Source organism: Thamnophis sirtalis, unplaced genomic scaffold (genome assembly GCF_051295495.1).
Source record: "Thamnophis sirtalis isolate CommonGarterSnake01/CBP01778 unplaced genomic scaffold, rThaSir2_p1.2 scaffold_13, whole genome shotgun sequence".
NCBI lineage: Eukaryota > Metazoa > Chordata > Lepidosauria > Squamata > Natricidae > Thamnophis > Thamnophis sirtalis.
The window spans coordinates 7,776,405-7,794,791 of NW_028261393.1; the positions used below are offsets into that span (position 1 = coordinate 7,776,405).

General features: G+C 43.4%; 1 protein-coding gene across 3 annotated transcripts in view; it reads right to left on the bottom strand.

Annotated features, from left to right (window-relative positions):
- Positions 1-7,255: 7,255 nt before the first annotated feature.
- Positions 7,256-18,387, bottom strand: part of LOC148042975 (protein BTG3-like) — a 28,831-nt gene continuing 17,699 nt past the window's right edge. For 2 of the 3 annotated variants that reach the window (XM_087727040.1, XM_087727038.1), the window contains exons 3-5: positions 13,331-13,468; positions 10,638-10,881; positions 7,256-9,370 (exon numbers count right to left, since the gene is read on the bottom strand). In XM_087727040.1, coding sequence (XP_087583166.1) covers positions 9,185-9,370; positions 10,638-10,881; positions 13,331-13,468 — 568 coding nt within the window. In that variant the 3' untranslated portion in view covers positions 7,256-9,184. The remainder of the gene's footprint in view (positions 9,371-10,637; positions 10,882-13,330; positions 13,469-18,387) is intronic. The other variant, XM_087727039.1, reaches the window with a different exon arrangement.

Below are 18,387 nucleotides of genomic sequence, written 5' to 3' on the forward strand. Positions count from 1 at the left end.
ATAAGCAATAAGCAATAAACAATAAGTAATAAACAATAAGTAATAAACAATAAGTAATAAGTAATAATAAGCAATAATAAGTCATAAGTCGTAAATCATAATCATAGATCATAGATGACAGGTCACAGATCACAAATCACAAATCAATAGAGAAATGAAAAATAAATAAATAAATAAATAAATAAGCAAGCAAGTAAGGTTTGATAAGCAATCAGATCAGGGCAATCCAAGAGAAAAGTCCCTGAAAACATAAAACATTAATAAGAGCTATGGTGGTGCAGTGGTCAGGGTGCAGTACTGCAGGAGACTTCTGCTGCCTGCCGGCTGCCTGCAATTTGGCAGTTCGAATCTCACCAGGCTCAAGGTTGACTCAGCCTTCCATCCTTCCGAGGTGGGTAAAATGAGGACCCGGATTGTTCAGGGCAAGAGGTTGGCTCTGTAAACTGCTTAGAGAGGGCTGTCAAAGCACTGTAAAGTGGTACATAAGTCTAAGTGCTATTGCTAATCCAGGGTTGTTGTGTTTTGTTTTGTTTTTGCTGCAAGGTAAGCTCTCTCATTGTGGCAATGCTAAAAAGAAAGTTTTAAAAAGTTTTGGGAGGCTCAGTCTAGCTCCAGTGATTAGCCAAGCACGTTCCCCATGCTGAGAGGCTAAAGAATACTTTTGGATTTCAGTTGGTGGGAAGAACCAAAAAGACAATAGAAAGTTAATGCTTTACAAAAGAAAGGGAAACGAATGTTCTCATGACTTCTGTGTCAAGATCCTGGTATTTCTGGAGCTCCCTCTTAGGGCCTTTGGCAATACTGTGGAATAGGCTGCATATAAATAGGTAAATGAATTACACCCATTCATTTAGTGAGCATTGGGCAAGCAAAGTCAATGGGAGGGGAATAGACTGCAGTGATTCACTTAAAACCAAATCACTTTTGTTAAGGGGGGGGCACATTGGGACCAATTTTGCAACCTACTCCTTCCTCTTCCTCTTCTTTTGGCAGTCCCAGTGTTTCGCCATTTCCGATGAGGGCTTTTTGAATATTTCTTAAGGGAAAAGAATGAATATTTGACATTTGGAATGATGACAATACCTGTCACTTTTCTGAGCATGGATCTGGTTCGCATTATGATAAAAAATCTCTTAGGACAGTTCCTCCGGTCTGTCTTTAGATCTGTAGCAGAGGTGAGAAAAAGTGTTCCTGAATTTTGTAAAGGTTAAGAATGATTTTGGGCGGTAAAATCAGGCTCGATTCTACTTAAGAGCATCCTTGCTTAGCAACTCAAATTCTTGTCCCAAGTGTAGTCGTAAATCTCCTCCTTTCTAACGTCTGTTTCTATTGTCTAACCATTGATAAAATACATCCCACGTCAAAAAATATTCAGTCTCTTCTTTATCCTTAATAATGAGCGTTAATCCGTCTATTTCTGCGCATTCTAATATTTACAATTCTAACATTCTAATAATTACATTCTCATGTGATGGAATCTCATCATTTTTCTCATGTTGTTCAAATACAATTCTGGCTGCAGTTAGTATATGTAAAACCAGATAAATAGTCTTTTTATCATATTTTTTCCCAGTAGGATGCCCAATAAGAATATCTCTGTTTCAAGTCTATATGCTGCTTTATCATTTTTTCCAACCCAGTATGTATTTTCACCCAATATTTTGTAGCTTCTGGGCAAGTCCACCACATATGATAGTATGAACCTTTGCTTAGCGACTCAAATTCTGGTCACAACTGTTGTCGTAAGTTGAGAACTAGCTATATATCATCTTGGGTGTAAATAATTTCCCCAGAGCCACCTTGAGAATTCCTCCTGGTTTTGCAGAGGAAGAAAGTTCTTGTTTATTTGAACTGGAGTTCTCCCTGATGTATAAATTAAGATGCTTTGGAATTTATTTATTTTTCTAAACCAAGGTGCTTTTTCAGGAGGCAGCTGGACTTTCTTTTCTTTTTCTCTCTGAAGATGTTTCACTTGTCATCCAAGAAGCTTCTTCAACTCTGACTGGACGGTGGGGAATGGAAGGATTTATATTCCTGGCAGACAGCTGGTCATCCGTGGAGATTCTCAGTCATCCAATTTTGGTTGTCCCAAAATTGCAGACTACAGCAGTGGTCCCAAACCTTTTTATCGCCGCAAACTGGTCAGTTCCACCACAAAACCGCGGTAGACTAAAGCACGCTCAATGAAAGCGCATACGTGATGTCATCACAGCGCGACGAAAACAGCACGCTGTGAGCGGTAAACTTAAAATTAACGCGTAAATCTAAACCGAACCCCCCCAAACCTAAGCCTAAACCTAAGCCTAAGCCTAACCCTTAACCTAACCCTAAACCTAACCCTTAACCTAACGCTAAACCTAACGCTAACCCTAACCCTAACGCTTAACGTAACCCTAAACCTAACCCTAACCCTTAACCTAACCCTAACCCTAAACCTAACCCTTACCTTTATGTGAAGCGGCTTGCTTTAATTTAATTTTAATTTTAATTTAATTTATTTTTAATTTTATTTGTCGCGCTGCTGATGACGTCAGGTACGCGCTTTAATCGGGCGTGCTTTAGTGGACCACGGTTTTGACGGGTCACGGAACCGGTCAACGTTTGATCATTTTACCGCCGCCCGCTGAGGGGGGGGAACGTTGATTGCTTAGATTTTAGATTGTTTTGATTTAATAATTTTAATTCTGTCCTTCGTGTTCCCATTTTTTTTCTTTCAGAATACTCCAGGGGCTTGTCTTTTAATCCAGGGTGCTTGGCGTTCAAGTGGCGAAGCAGTTTTGAAAGTTTCATTGCCTCATTAGAGAGCTGGTCGCCTCAAACTATGCAGAGCGCGGCTGGTGTGTGAGAATCACCTGTCCCGATAAATCCATATTTCAAGTAGGACTCATGGTATTGTCTGTTAAAAGTTTTCTGTTCCTTTGATGTTGAAGACTCTTCTTCTGTCTCTTCACTTGGCCTTTTCTTTTTCCCAAGGAAACTTTCTAACGACGTCTGTTTCATACTCATTTTTGCTAATTTGTGGGTTAAATTTGAGCAAACACAATATACACGTACACCAAGCACTGTTAAACACCAGAAAGTGAACAGAGAGAAGAGCGCCCCGATATCACGATATTTTGCGCATGCACAGTATTGGTGCGGCTTTAGGTGACGTCTCTCAGCTCCCGATTAACCTCTCATCCATGGAAAGTCGAACAAACCCGAGAGAAATACACCACAGTAAATAAAATGGAAATAATTTAATGTTCCTTTGGGCGGCCCGGTACCATTTGATCCACGGACCGGTACCGGTCCGTGGCCCGGGGGTTGGGGACCAATGGACTACAGGAACCAGGAGAATTACTCAGGTGACCCTGAGGACACAGAAAAACCTCCCAAGTGCTACAAGGACCCTCCAAATGGTCATTGCAAGAAACATCTACCTCCACGGAAATTGTGAATGTTGGCTTGTTTTTAATATGTTGTCTTTGTCTTGTTTTCCCCTTTCCCTTGTCTTTTGTGAGCCGCCCAGAGTCTTCCGGGAGTGGGCGGCATACAAGACAAATAAAATAAAATCAAAATCAAACCAGCTGTCTGCAAGGAATATCCATCCTTCCAGTTCTCCACCATCCGGTTAGAGCCGAATAAGCTTCTTGGAGGAGAAGAGAAACATCTTCAAACACACACACAGACACACAAGAAGTTGCCTCCTTGACAAAAAAAAAGCACCTTTGGGCCAGGATGACTGAGAATCTCTACAGACAGATTTTTAAAAAGACAACGACGAAGAAATAAAAATCCGTGCTAGGAATTCAAGCGCTCTGGTTTGCAAAGTTGGAAACCAAAATCTGAGCCGCTAGAGAGCGTTGTTTCTTAATTCTGTGACCTCCAAGAAGTAAAAATAGAGCGGCAGTTGGATGTTATGGTTAAGAGATCTGGGGAGAAGCTGGGAGACCTTGAGTTCTACTCCCACGTAGGGCATGGATCCATCTCGGTGACCTTGGGCTGGTCCCTCCCTCCCTGCTCTTGCACGGAGGAAGCAGCTGCAAACCACTTCTGGAAAAAAAAACCTTTACCAAGAAAACGGGAGGGATTTGTCCAGGCCAAATCACCGGAAGTCAAAAAACCGAGTCAAAGGCTATATGGCTCTATATGGCTCGGCTGGCTGTCCCGTCCCCCCAAGCATCTATGGCAGACTTGCGAGGATGGACTGGACAAGAAGGAGGCCTGGCTTAGGGGAGCAGATGAGGTCAGGTTCTGCACGAGTCGGATGCCCCTTATAAGATGAAGCCGAGCGAAACCGGAGTTTTGGGGCCCTGGAAGAATGGAGATGTTGCATTTGCAGGAGGGGTAGCTTGCAAGAGAAATGCTTACTGACCATACGCCTTGTTGAAGGAAAAGGAAAGCTTCAAGAAAAGGGACCATAGATGCTGTTTCCAGCGTTCAGCAAGGAAACGAATCTCCTAGTAAACTCTAAAGCATTGGTATCCAACTTTAGCGGCTTGAAGACTTGTGGATGTCAACTCCCACAATCCCCCAGCCAGCTTTCTTCATTTAGCTAAGCCAGAAAACCGAACCAGTTTTGTTACGAGTGCCACATTTGACCAATTTTGGAACCTTCCTCCTTCTCTTCCTCTTCCTGGGCAGTCCGAGGTGGAGCAGTGGTTAGGGTGCAGTACTGCAGGCCACTTCAGCTGACTGTTATCTGCAGTTCAGTGGTTCTAATCTCACCGGCTCAAGGTTGACTCAGCCTTCCATCCTTCCGAGGTGGGTGAAATGAGGACCCAGACTGTGGGGGCAAGTTGCTGACTCCGTAAACCGCTTAGAGAGGGCTGAAAGTCCTATGAAGCGGTATATAAGTCTAACTGCTATAGCTATAGTCCCAGTGTCTGCACCTTCCAGCCACACCATCAAAATCTGTGATAATCTGACCCCGTTTCATAATCTGAATACCTTGATGCAAATCCCATCTACAGTATATTTGTGTGACACAGTCCAAACATATCCCTCCCTCCCTTCCTGTATATACATCAGCGGTGGGTTCCTGCCAGTTCTAACCTCTTCTATAGAAGAGGTTCCACAAATCTACAGTGCCGTTTAGAACCGGTTCCAGCTCCCTCCCTCCCCCTGCCCATCCGCACATCATCAAGATGAAAAGCGAGAGGAAAAATTATGGGAGTTGAAGTCCACAAGTCTTAAAGCTGTCAATTTTGAACACCCCTGGGGTTTTTTTTCCCTAAAGGGTTAAGGGTGCAAGGGTCTTGTAACTTGACAGCTTTAAGACTTGCGTGCTTCAAATGCCGGAGTTCCTGAGCCAACATTTTGGTTGCTAAGCAAGAGTGTTGTTAAGTGAGTTTCGCCACATTTTACAAGTTGGCCACACCCACTCAGTCACATGACTGCCAAGCCACTCCTACTCGGTCACATGGCCAGCAAGCCACTCCCACAAAGCAGGCCACACCTACAGAAGAGGTTCTAAAAAATTTTGAAACCCACCACTGATATACATGTACGTATACATACCAGTGGTGGGTTTCAATTTTGTTTATTACTCGTTTTGCTCATGCACACATGCTCACACACATTCGCAGAAGTGTCTGGACGGGTGGACAGAGCCTTCTGCCCCTGCCACTATCTGTTCGCCCGATCCGGGCCGAACAGGGAGCAGCCCACCACTGATACACACACACACACACACACACACACACACACACACACACACACACGTGTCTCATGTTACTTGTGCTCTGCAGTCTTCCATGGGTATCTGCATTGCAATTCCCAAAATGTATCTTAGCCTTGAGAAATGGGATTTTGGAGAAGGGAGGGGGAACCCCAAACCATTTGGGGAGCTTCCGGACAGAGATGCGGTGGACATCAGCTCTCATGAGCCCCAACTCATGGAGGCTGTGTGGATTATGGAAGGAGAAGTCCCACAAACGGATTTAATGCCGAATGGCATGGACCTAAAATCCGCCTTTCGAGAACGTTTTTTTTACCCTTTGCTAGAAGTAAGCAGCCTCCCCTGGTGGTGTTTGGCGGGACTGCAGTTAGTGTAGCCTCCAGCTTGCAGGTTGTGTTTGGAAGGCACCTGGACAGCAATTCTTTTTACAATCCTGGCTGTGTTGAAAGTTGAAACCCACCATCCGGGGCCCAATGTTTGGGAAGCCAGGCTCTGCCTGTCACAAGCCAGGACAAAGGGTGAGTGATGGAGGAGTAACACCTCCTTCAAAAACCTTGGTCCATCCAGCTGGTCGCCCCTCGTATGGGCTCCTTTCCAGGGTTACAGAAGAAGACGGTCAATGGTTTTGAAGGCGGAAGAGGACTCTACACCCCAGAGGCAGATCAAGCGGCAGAACCATCTTCTAAGAGAAGGGAAACACTGATTACAAATCTCCACTGCCTTGTGGCTCTATCCACTCCTGGAAAAGGCTTCAGGAGTCAACCTCGAGGCAAAATCCAGAGCTGGAGTCCCAGAAGCAGTTCGTGACTTTGTACAACCACGTTCTGTTAACTCCTGCGATGCAGCTGGAACCCATCGTATCGGCTCTGCCGTTCCACTGGGCTATTTCAGCGACGCAGAGAGGGGAGATCTTCTGCTTGGGTAACAGTCTGTCCTCCCTATTAATCTACCCAGGCCTTGTGCTCTGGAGGGGACACCCCAGCTTTACCTCTTTCCAGAACTTTCAGTCTTTTGAGACTGAAGGATGCCAATGCAGGCTGTGTTTATATTCTTTTTTAGCTCAGTATACAGAGAGTCCTTGACTTGTGACCATGACTGGGACCAGGCTTTTTATTGCTAAGGAAGGGGTTGTTTAAAAAAAATAAATATCCTGCCCCATTTATTAAAATTGTTTGTTCCGATGATCAAGCAGCACAGCTGGTTGTTGGAACTTTCTAAAAAACTTTTTAAAGCATTTTTAATTACCAGTTCAGGGGAACGGTAGTTAAAAAATGCTAAAAAAGTTTTTTAAAAAGTTGGCCACACTCACAAAGTCACATGACTCCCGCCCCACCCACCAAGCCACGCCCCCCCAAGCCACACCCTCCGGAACAGGTAGGGAAACATTTTGAATTTCACCACTATGTATAACTAAATTGACCCAGACAGTACAGTGATTATTAAGCACTTATGTATATCAAAGAAAAATGTAAAAATGTAAAAATCTTTTTTTTAAAAAAAAAAAGAATCAAAACTTGCTTGAAAGGGAAAAGGGAGCTTCTTTTTCATTTCACCAGTTCACCTACACCGACATCAAAAAACCAGAAGTCCAAGTTATTGTTTATTATTCATACTTTATTGTTTTTAATATTTCATTTTAAAAGGTTTTATTGAAAAAGCATCTTATAAAAAGCCAAAAAAATACATTGTATCAATGGTGCATAAAAACAAGCTTGCAGGTGTAATAATATATTATTTACACAATTTCATTGCTTCTATAAATTAAAAAAAAAATGTCCCTGATAGTTATTTACAAGACATATATTAATCATCATTAATAATACTTTGCCCATCAACAAGTCCTTCCAGAGAAGCTACAAATATTTTAAAATAATAATAATAATAATAACAATAATTAAACCGTTCCCATTCATCCCTCTTTATAACATCATCCCTTGAGGTAGGTAAGTATTATTTCTGCGGCCTTGTATATAATTTGGTCACACTTTGCAAGGACAGAAATTGCTTTCGGGTATAAAAAAGATCATTTTCAAAATATTGCCCCCCCCCTTTAGTTTTAAGCCCTTCAGTTGCAAACATAATATTTGGAATTGTAGAAATAAGAGTTCAAAAGCTGAATGCATGGATGATAGATGAACAATACATAACAAGCGTCCACAATACAATCTTTTAAAGTCTTCATTATTAACAGAAACAGGATTAGCTGGGGATTCTTAAACTTGGCAATGCCAGGATAAATTCATTTCTGCTTGCCGCTCTAAATAAAACAAATGATTTTATTGGGGGTTAAGAGTGGGCTCTAAAAATCATTACTAATCTTCTTTTTTTTTCCCTTTCCCTAATCTCTTTTTCTTTTTCTAAGGAGCCACGTCCAATTCTCAAAGAGACTTGAATTAAGTCTCAAAGTTTTCTTGGAATTGGTGGCTTGTCGTTGCCTTCTTCCTAGGGCTGAGAGAAAGTGACTGGCCCAAGCCGGTTTTCAGGTCTAAGGCTCGTGGTCTCCCAGTTCTTAACCACTTCACCCACAAACCGTCTCTTCAAATTATTCATCTTTTTCAAAATTGTCATCTCAACTTTTTCCCAGGCCAAATGTGCATGTTTTGACCTCCCTATAAAACAGAGGTCCTCAAACTTGGCAACTTTAAGACTTGTGGGCTTTAATTCCCAGAATTCTCCAGCCAGCATAGCTGGCTGGAGAATTCTGGGAATTGAAGCCCACAAGTCTTAAAGTTGCCAGGTTTGAAGGGCTCTGCTATAAGAAGATTGCCCATCATATACTCCAAGTTCCTGTTCTAAGGTTGAAGCCTCAACCTTAGCAACTAGAAGGGGGGGACAACGAATGATTGGGAAAAAAAAAACATCAACAGGAATCCCCTTCTCTGCTGATAGCAGCAAAAGGGTATTTTTAAGTTATCCTTTTTAAAAAAATAATAATCACAGGATACACCCACGTAATTCCGTCATGATTAGCCAGGTTTTGCAGAAGCAGTAAATACCTTAAAGCAAAGCTGGCTAGGCGCAGAAGCCTGTTGACCTGGTTTTCCTTTCCCCCTCTTCTTCTTTCCGTTTTCCGCATCCAAGCTTTCCCCCCCCCCACCATCCTCGTCCTGCTCTAACTCTTAGATCCCACTCCCCTGCTGAGTGCAACATAGGAAAAACCCAGGTCTCCAGTTTTAACCCTACTACGCTGAAGTGCTAAATAATATACAATGCTAATGCTACACTTGTTTGGCACCAGAGAAACAAGGCAGTGCCGTGTCCCCCCCCCCTGCCTCCCAATCTTGTGGGGGGGGTTGTTGAGGTGAAGAGGGTAACTCTTGATAGTTCCCCATTTGAGGGGGGGGGAATTGTCAAGAGTTAGCAACCACCTAGAAAGAGAATTTTCTTTAAAAAAAAACACAATTGTTTTCTTCCCCAAAAATCTACTCCCAATGTCAGTGTAAATAAGGCCAAACTCTTAGCCAGGATTTTGAGATGTTGTGAGTGGATCCAGGTTGTCCACTCAAAACTCCCCGGCCTCCTTCAGGATTTGGAGGCCCGTTTGGTAAGGCGTCTCACCAGATTTGGGTTAGGTTTTCTAGGCACCGGTGATTTGGGGTGGACGTCGAAGTAGTAGATCACAGGCTGGTAGGCTGGCATGCAGCTGATCATAGCATGTTGGCATGGAACCCACAGCGGAGAAGGAGAGACATAGTAATACTGGGTAGGCTGGAAGGAGAGAGAGAAGGAGGTTAGAAGGAGGAGAACACAAAACCCAGAAGCTACACCTGAAACTCAGAAAGGCTCACAACCCCATAACACCTATCTTCTCACACAAAGAAGGGATGAGCCCAACCCAACACACTGGGACAACCTGAATCAAATCAAGCCTAGCCTAATAATTAAGATAACACGCTTCCAGGCGAGTTGAACTCAGCTCCCAGGGGTTTCCATGGAAGTGGTTTGTTATCGCCACCCAAGGTTTGTTTTCTCCCAGTTCAGTTGAAAACTCTGGAATTTCTCCGGTGATTCATCATCCAAAATACTGACCGAGTCTATCCTGGTTTTGACTTCCAGCTAGCTAGGTAAAACGTAGGGTAAGCCAAAATCAGATCAGTGTTCCAACTAAGCCGGGGGGGGGGGGGGGGGGTCCAGCAACCCACAGCTCCGGAGCTGCATGTGGCTCTTTCATCCCACTGCTGCGGCTCCACGATAGGGCTTTCAGTTAGGACAAGTGGAGGAAAAAGGATGCCGCACTAGGAGGAAACTCTATGGTGAGGGAACCGGACTTCTGGTCCGCTCCAGAATTGAACAAGATAGAACCTTTGTGGCTCTTTTTGAGTGTTTAAGGTTGCCGACCCCTAAACTAAGCCAAGACTGTGGGCTTCAGCTCCCAGAATTCCTCAGCCAGCTAAGGAATTCCGGGAGATGAAGTCCACAAGTCTGGAGACCCTTGAACTAAACCAATATTCCCCCATTTTGTCCCAATTTGGAGCCCTGCTCTCAGGTAGGCCAATATTATTGACAGCTGTGGCGTTTTTTTTTAAGTCTCCCAGGGTTCAGAATGTTTCCCCCAGGTTTCCCCCCTCCCCCCCCCCCCCGGCTTGCCTACGTGCCACTTTTCAGCCACAAATCCTTAATCACCTTCCCCTCACCTCCCCCACCTCTGAGTAGGCTCGGCTCAAAGGAATTTGCATCTTATCTACAAGAGGTTGTAACGGCAGCACACACACACACACACACACACACACACACACAGAACTGAATTTTGCTTTGCTGGATTACAAGCAATATGCCCTGAGCTATAATTTGAACATTCAAACAAGGGTGGGGAAATACGCCACGGTCTTCTTACTGGGAGATAAAAAAAGGCTTCCAAGGGCATCCCTCCTCCCGTTTTAGATTGCAGGAGCAAATCAGAAGGAGCTACTTTATTTTTACGCTCAACACAACAACCAACTCCCAACTCCAGGCATTGTCCTTGAGGTCTTCTCACCTGTGTGGGACTGTGCCTCTCAACCGGCGGACTTCTGGCCACATATGTTGGCATAGAAAACTTGGCCAGGCTTTCGTCTTCTGAATTCTCAGAGGGGGATTCCGAGTGATAGTCGGACGTTACGGGCTCCGGGGTAGATTTCCCACTGGTGTTCACCTCATCCTTCACCTCATCCTTCACCACATCCTTCACCTCATCCTTCACCTCATCCTTCACCGTGAAGTAGTGGTTGTTCTCACCAAGCCTGAAGAAGCAGAACAGATAGGAAAGCTCAGCCTATTATCCATCAGGGTTCTCAACAGGCTAAAATTCAACAGGTGGGGGCTGCCTGGTATAGGAGGAAATCCGTGTCTGCCACCCCCCCTTTTTTTAGCAGATTTTTTTATTATTTTTTCCCTTCTACAACACCTTACAGTCATTACATCAACATTGTTATGTCATCATACCTGTACATGTATATAATATTTCGCTTCTATATTTACACACCTTTATACACAGTTCTATATATATTTATATATAGTTTTTTGGCTTAATTAATTTTATTCTTGTTTTGCAGCCATTTGTACCAATTGTTCCAAATCTCACAATATTCCGACTCTTCTTTATCTTTTAATTTCAGTGTTAATTTGTCCATCCCTGCACAATCCAAAGTTTTTTTTTAATCACTAATTCGTCCGAGGGGGTATTATTTTGTTTCCAGCAATGGGGCAAATGCTATTCTAGCTGTAGTTAGCAGATGTGTTAATATGTACTTAATTTTCTTTGTATATTTCCCTTTGATTATTCCCAGTAGAAAGATTTCGGGTTTGTATTTTATCTGTTCTCCTGTAATTTCTTGCACCCATTTCCAAATTTTTGCCCAATATTTTTGTGTTTCCGGGCAGGTCCACCATATGTGATAATAGGTCCCTTGTACTTTTTTACACTTCCAGCAGGTCGGCTTCATGTTTGGGTACATTTTAGCCAATCTTGCTGGTGATAAATGCCAACGATGAAACATTTTGTGTATATTTTCTTTAAGTGCTGCTGATCGTGTTAGTTTATAATTTGTGTTCCAAATTCTTTCCCAATCCACCCCTTTTCTGATGACTCTAGGACAACGGTCACCAATGGGTGGTCCGTGAGAAAATTTTGCTGGCCCACAGAATAATTATTTGCATCTTTTATTTTGCACTAAATACTATTTATCTTAAAAAAAAACATATTAGTGGTCTGAGGGATTTAAAATTATGGATTTAGTGGTCCCTGGGGTCCGAAATGTTGGTGACTCCTGCTCTAGATGATCACAAGAGGCTGCCAGAAAGAAGAGGGAGTGAAGCTGTTCTCCAAAGGCAGGACAAGAATGAATGGGTGGAAAACTCATCAAGGAGAGAAGAAACCTAGAACTAAGGAGGACATTCCCTGACAGTGAAAACATGGGTTTGTCTCCAGAGGTTGTGGAGGTTTTTAAGGAAAAGATTGGACAATGATTCATGTGAAATGGTATAATAGGGTTTCCTGCCTGGACTAGAAGACCTCCAAGATCCCTTGTCCCAAAGGTGCTTTTTCAAGAGGCAACTGGAGTTTCTGGTTTTTCTTTGAAGATGTTTCACTTCTCATCCAAGGAGCTTCTTCAGCTGAAGAGGTTTCATGGATGAGAAGCGAAACGTCTTCAAGGAAAACAACAACAACAACAACAATAACAACAGAAAGTCCAGTTGCCTCTTGAAAAAGCATCTTCGAGACCACCATGACCTGGATTGTTTTACTTAAGTTTGCTAGTGTGTTTTATATTGATTGCATATTTAGTATCCTATGACTATCACTAAGTGGTGTATCTTAAGATGAATGTATTTTTATGATGACTATGATCATGATTCATCACTTATAGCTTTTATGTTCACTGAGAGCTTATGCACCGAAGACAAATTCCTTCTGTGTCCAATCACACGGGGGCCAATAAAGAATTTCTATTATCCATTCTATAACTGAGAATCTCTATAGACCTTCTATAGTCTATATAGCAGTGGTCTCCAACCTTGGCAACTTTTAAGACTTGTGGACTTCAACTCCCAGAGTTCCTCAGCCAGCTGGCTGAGGAACTCTGGGAGTTGAAGTCCACAGGTCTTAAAGTTGCCAAGGTTGGAGACCCCTGCGCTAAGGAGTCTGGATTTAGCCCTGGTGCTTCTGTCTCTACCTGCCCCTGATAGCTAGGGCAGGGGTCTCCAACCTACTGGCTGAGGAATTCTGGGAGTTGAAGTCCACAGGTCTTAAAGTTGCCAAGGTTGGAGACAACTGCGCTAAGGAGTCTGGATTTAGCCCTGGTGCTTCTGTCTCTACCTGCCCCTGATAGCTAGGGCAGGGGTCTCCAACCTACTGGCTGAGGAATTCTGGGAGTTGAAGTCCACAGGTCTTAAAGTTGCCAAGGTTGGAGACCCCTGCGCTAAGGAGTCTGGATTTAGCCCTGGTGCTTCTGTCTCTACCTGCCCCTGATAGCTAGCGCAGGGGTCTCCAACCTACTGGCTGAGGAATTCTGGGAGTTGAAGTCCACAAGTCTTAAAGTTGCCAAGGTTGGAGACCCCTGGTCTATAAAGTCCCTATAGACTATCATCCACATAGTTCTACAGTCCTATAACTCGATAGTCCCTTCCAACTCCGTTATTCTGTGCTGTTGGGCATTTGTAAAGTGACAGGATGGATTCCGGCATACTGACCTGCAACAAACTTCACCGGGATCAATCCAGATGGAAATTTCTTTGGGCAGGGCCAATTCTGAATAATCCAGACCGCAAGCCACACAGGCCTTTAGGAGCGAATCATCAACCTGCTGTTTTCGATTGATCCGGATACATCTGGGGGTAAAAGGAAGACAAAAGATTCAGAAAAGGTTTCCATTTCAAGGGAGATTCCTAGCACGACCATAGATTGAAAGGAAGGAATCATATCACAAAACAAAAGGCGTATTTTTTTAAAAAAAAAATTGCCTTATTCCCTTTTATTCAGTTTGCTTGACTTGAGAATTCACGCTTCCGCTAGAGAGTGGTGCAAATAAAGCCACAATTGTACCACAAGTGCCATAACACCACTGGACAAATTTGTACCGTCGTGACGCAGATGGTGTTACTCATGCATGAGCTACCGAATGTCCATGCCCAATTGTCTATGGATATTCTCAAGTCACGGTTGTCCCAAAGATGTTGTTTCCCCCCACACCAGTGGTGGGTTTCAAAAAATTTTCGAATCTACTCTGTGGGTGTGGCCTCCTTTGTAGGAGTGGCTTGCCGGCCATGCGACCTGGTGGGAGTGGCTTGCCAGTCATGTGTTTTCTTTCTCTCTCTCTTTCTGTCTCTTTCTTTCTTTCTTTCTTTCTTTCTTTCTTTCTTTCTTTCTTTCTCTCTCTCTCTCTCTCTCTCTCTCTCTCCTTCCTTTTGTCTCTCTGTCCCTTTTTCTTTTTTCTTTCATTTCTCTCACTTTTTCTTTCTTTATTTCTTTCTTCCTTCCTTCCGTATGAGCCAAGGTGGCGCAGTGGTTAAATGCAGCACTGCAGGCTGACTGCTAGATCAGCAGTTCGGCGGTTCAAATCTCACCGGCTCAGGGTTGACTCAACCTTCCATCCTTCCGAGGTGGATAAAATGAGGACCCGGATTGTTGTTGGGGGCAATATGTTGACTCTGTAAACTGCTTAGAGAGGGCTGAAAGCCCTATGAAGCGGTATATAAGTCTACTGTTATTATTATTATTTCTCTTTCTCTCTCTATGTGAGTCAGTCAGTCAGTCAGTCAGTCAGTCTGTCTGTGTCAGTGGCGGGTTTCAGAAAATTTTGGAACCTCTTCTGTAGGTGTGGCCTGCTTTCCGGGTCCACTGGTGGAACCTCTTCTAACCGGTTCGGTAGATTTGACGAACTGGTTCTACCGAATAGGTGCGAACTGGTAGGAACCCACCTCTGCCCCCACACCCAAAAGGCAACTGGCCTTTGTTTTTCCTTGAAGGCGTTTCACTTCTCATCCAAGAGGCTTTCTTCAGTTCTGACTCAACGACTCTCAGAAAGAGTGCGAACGACCAGAGAACTGCGAGGAATATAAATCCTCCTGTCCTCCTCCATTCAGCCAGAATTGAAAAAGCTTCTTGGATGAGAAGCGAAACATCTTCAAGGGAAAAAAAGGATGTCTTTTGAAAAAGCACCTTTTTCGAGATTTAATCAAAGCAGCTCATCTAAGGAGGAGACCATCTCTTCTGACTGGACATGCATCCAACGACTGGACATTGTTTGATCCTGACATATATCCAGGAATATAAATCCTTGCATTTCCCACCATCCAGTCAGAGCTGAAGAAGCTTCTTGGAGGAGAAGCAAAACGTCTTCAAAGGAAACCAGAAAATCTAGTTGCCTCTTGAAAAAAGCATCTTTGGTACCTGGAAGCCTTAGATTTCTCCCCAGAGTGTTTGCTTGCCAAAAAAAAAGACTCAGATTACAGTTTGGGGATCTAAATTGGCCTGTCAACCTATTATGCATGTTTGCCACCCTGGGCTTATTTATAAAAAGTAATAAAGGTGGAATAAAATAAAATAAAAATATAAAAAGTAAAGTAAAGTAAAACACTAAATGTTCCCGCCAAAGCCAAAACAGCTACCAGGAAGGGCGATACAGTGCAGGATGAGAAATAAAAGCTAAACTGCTTATGAGAAGCCATTGTTTGCCTTTTAAAACCAGAATTTCAATACAATACAACACAATAGCAGAGTTGGAAGGGACCTTGGAGGTCTTCTAGTCCAACCCCCTGCCTAGGCAGGAAACCCTACACCACTTCAAGCAAATGGCTATTCAACATCTTCTGAAAGACTTCCAGTGTTGGAGCATTCACAACTTCTGGAGGCAACTTCTGTTCCACTGATTCATTGTTCTGACTGTCAGGAAATTTCTTCTCAGTTGTTAAGTTGCTTCTCTCCTTGATTAGTTTCCACCCATTGCTTCTTGTTCTACACTCAGGCACCTTGGAAAATACTTTTGACTTCCTTATCCACTCTCTTCTTAAAAAGATCCAGTGTTGGAGCATTCACAACCTCCGGAGGCTTCAACATAAGGGCCAGCTCAAACGATAGATAGGAGGTGCTGATTCACATGTGTGTTTTGGAATAAAACCCTGCAAATGTCCTCCATCGCTTGGAAGCCCAAGGCCGGCATTGACACAAAACAAAAAATAATGGTTGTTTAAAAACAGAGCCTATCTACCCTGAGCAACTCTGCCAAAACAAGTTCCAGGCGGGGCACCCAAGCAAACAGAAGTGGTGTGACCGGCTAATAACCACCCGAGCAGCCAAACTAGTATGCAAACTGTGCCTATCAGTTACACAAAATAGCCTTGAGATGCACAATACAGTTATTTTACAGCTGCGCTGTGCAAACACAACACTCCACTAAAAAAAAAAAGAAAAAAAAAGGCAATGTTTGATTGCCGTTTGCATTTTTGTTTGTGGCTTCACGGGGCACTTAAACGGGTCTTGGGGGGGGCGAGGAGTGGGCTTGTCCTGCAGAACAGGAAGTGCCCTCCCCTCCCATACGGCATTAATGGCAGGTCTCCACCAATTTTTTTTTCCCTATTTAAATGGGGACTTTAAAAAATATCCCCAAGTTCCTAGTACTCATGATTCAAGAAGCAGGTTTTAACATTTTGTGTGCAGGTAGGCCTCGACTTACAACCAAGTATTTAGTGACCAAGTTACGGTGCTTCCTCCCCCCCCAAAAAAAAGTTACTTACACCCCTTTTTCCACAAAGTTCTAATGATTGCACACCAACCCACAATTAAATAACTGCATTTCAGGTGCTCAGCAAGGGGTTTTGCCTTTATGGTCAGTTATGACAATTTTTCCCACTTTTCAGAGTTTTCCAGTATGCCCATTGGTACACTGATTTGCTAAACAACCACAACGTCCATGTAATAACCACCAGAAAAAAATAAAATAAAAATCAGGCCCAGTTATGGGGGAAATTCCACGCTCCATTACTACCTGGGCTATGCTGTATACTACGTGCCTTATCTCCTTTGCCTTAAAGATAACAGGAAACAGGAATATCCTGAAAGATGGACATAGCAGCTCATCTTTTCTAAAGACCTGTGATTTCTCAACCTGAAGCGGGCTGAAATCACACCATCTCAATTCATCCGTGTGTGGCTACCATCTCCCTTAGATGGTTCAGGAGAAGTTTGGAGGCTTTCAAGAAGAGACTGGACAGCCATTTGTCTGAAAGGGTATATAGGGTCTCCCGCTTGAACAGGGGGCGTGGGGGGTTGGATTAGAAGACCTCCAAGGTCCCTTCCAACTCTGTTAATTCTGTTGTGGTGGGAAGGCCCAGAGGGCGTTTATCCAATACAATACAATAGCAGACATTTGGAGGTGTTCTAGTCCAACCCCCTGCCTAGGCTGGAATTCCTATACTGTTCCAGACAAATGGCTATCCAATGTCTTCTTAAAGACTTCCAGTGTTGGAGCATTCACAACTTCGGGAGGCAAGTTGTTCCACTGTCCGGAAATTTCTCCTCAGTTCTAAGTTGCTTCTCTCCTTGATTCATTTCCACCCATTGCTTCTTGTTCTGCCTTCAGGTGCTTTGGAGAATAGTTTGACTCCCTCTTCTTGTGGCAACCCCTGAGATATTGGAACACTTCTATCATGTCTCCCCTAGTCCTTTTCATTAGACCTACCCTACCCAGTTCCAGCAAATGTTCTTCATATGTTTTACCTCCAGACCCCTCATCATCTTTGTTGCTCTTCTCTGCACTCTTTGGGGAATTCTGGGAGTTGAAGTCCACGTGCCTTCAAGCCGCCCAGCGTGGAAAAAAAACCCATTGCTTTCTAGTAACCCCGATTGGCCTATTTTTATTCAGACAACTGGCTTGGATCCTAGGCACTTTACTTTTAACAGCCTTGGCGGAAGAAAGCCGTGACATAAATATTATTTAAAAAATCTAAGCCACTTGTGGAAGCTTAAGGAGCTTTTGGCTTCTAAAAACACCCCAAGCCAACTCTAAAAACAGCTGCTTGGACAAACGGAAGTTTCACCATCTTCCTGTCACAAGTAGGGTAAATGTGACAAGAAGACGGCAACCAGAAACCACTTCCACTTCCGCCATTTCATCACACATTTGTTGACCCACAAAAGGCTACGAAATCACTATTTCATCTTGGCTAACAGTGTAAACTGAGAAACCTCAACTGGAAGCCCCCTATCACTCTGGCGTCATCACAAAAGTGTAATTTAATTTTTAAAAAATCAATTAAGAAAAAGAGAGCTAGTTTGGTCTAGTGGTGAAAGGAAGCAGTCTTGAAACCAGAAGACGGCGAATTCTAGTTACAACCTTAGGCATGATGGAAGCCAGCTGGGTGATTTTGGGCCATTCCCTCTCTTTCTCTCTAAAACCAACCCACCTCCTAGGGCTGTTGCTGTGGGGAAAATAGGAGGAGGAAGGAGAATTATGTATATTCGCTACTTTGAGTTACTCGTAAAATAATAAAGGCAGGATAAAATAAAATAAAAACACCAGTTTTCCTATCTTACATTGTGGTTTCCAACTCTCCTGGAGAAAACGGACACACAGGATTATTATATGGAAGCATACACCATATCATTTAACACACCTCTTGGGAAGCTGACATCAAATTGGGGCGATTTTATTATTTGGATTCCCCCCCCTCTTTTCTTTAAAGGCCTTTCCATTTTGTTGCAAGTTTTTAAACTTTCCTGACTTCGTCAGGCCAATCGCAGAAAAATTATT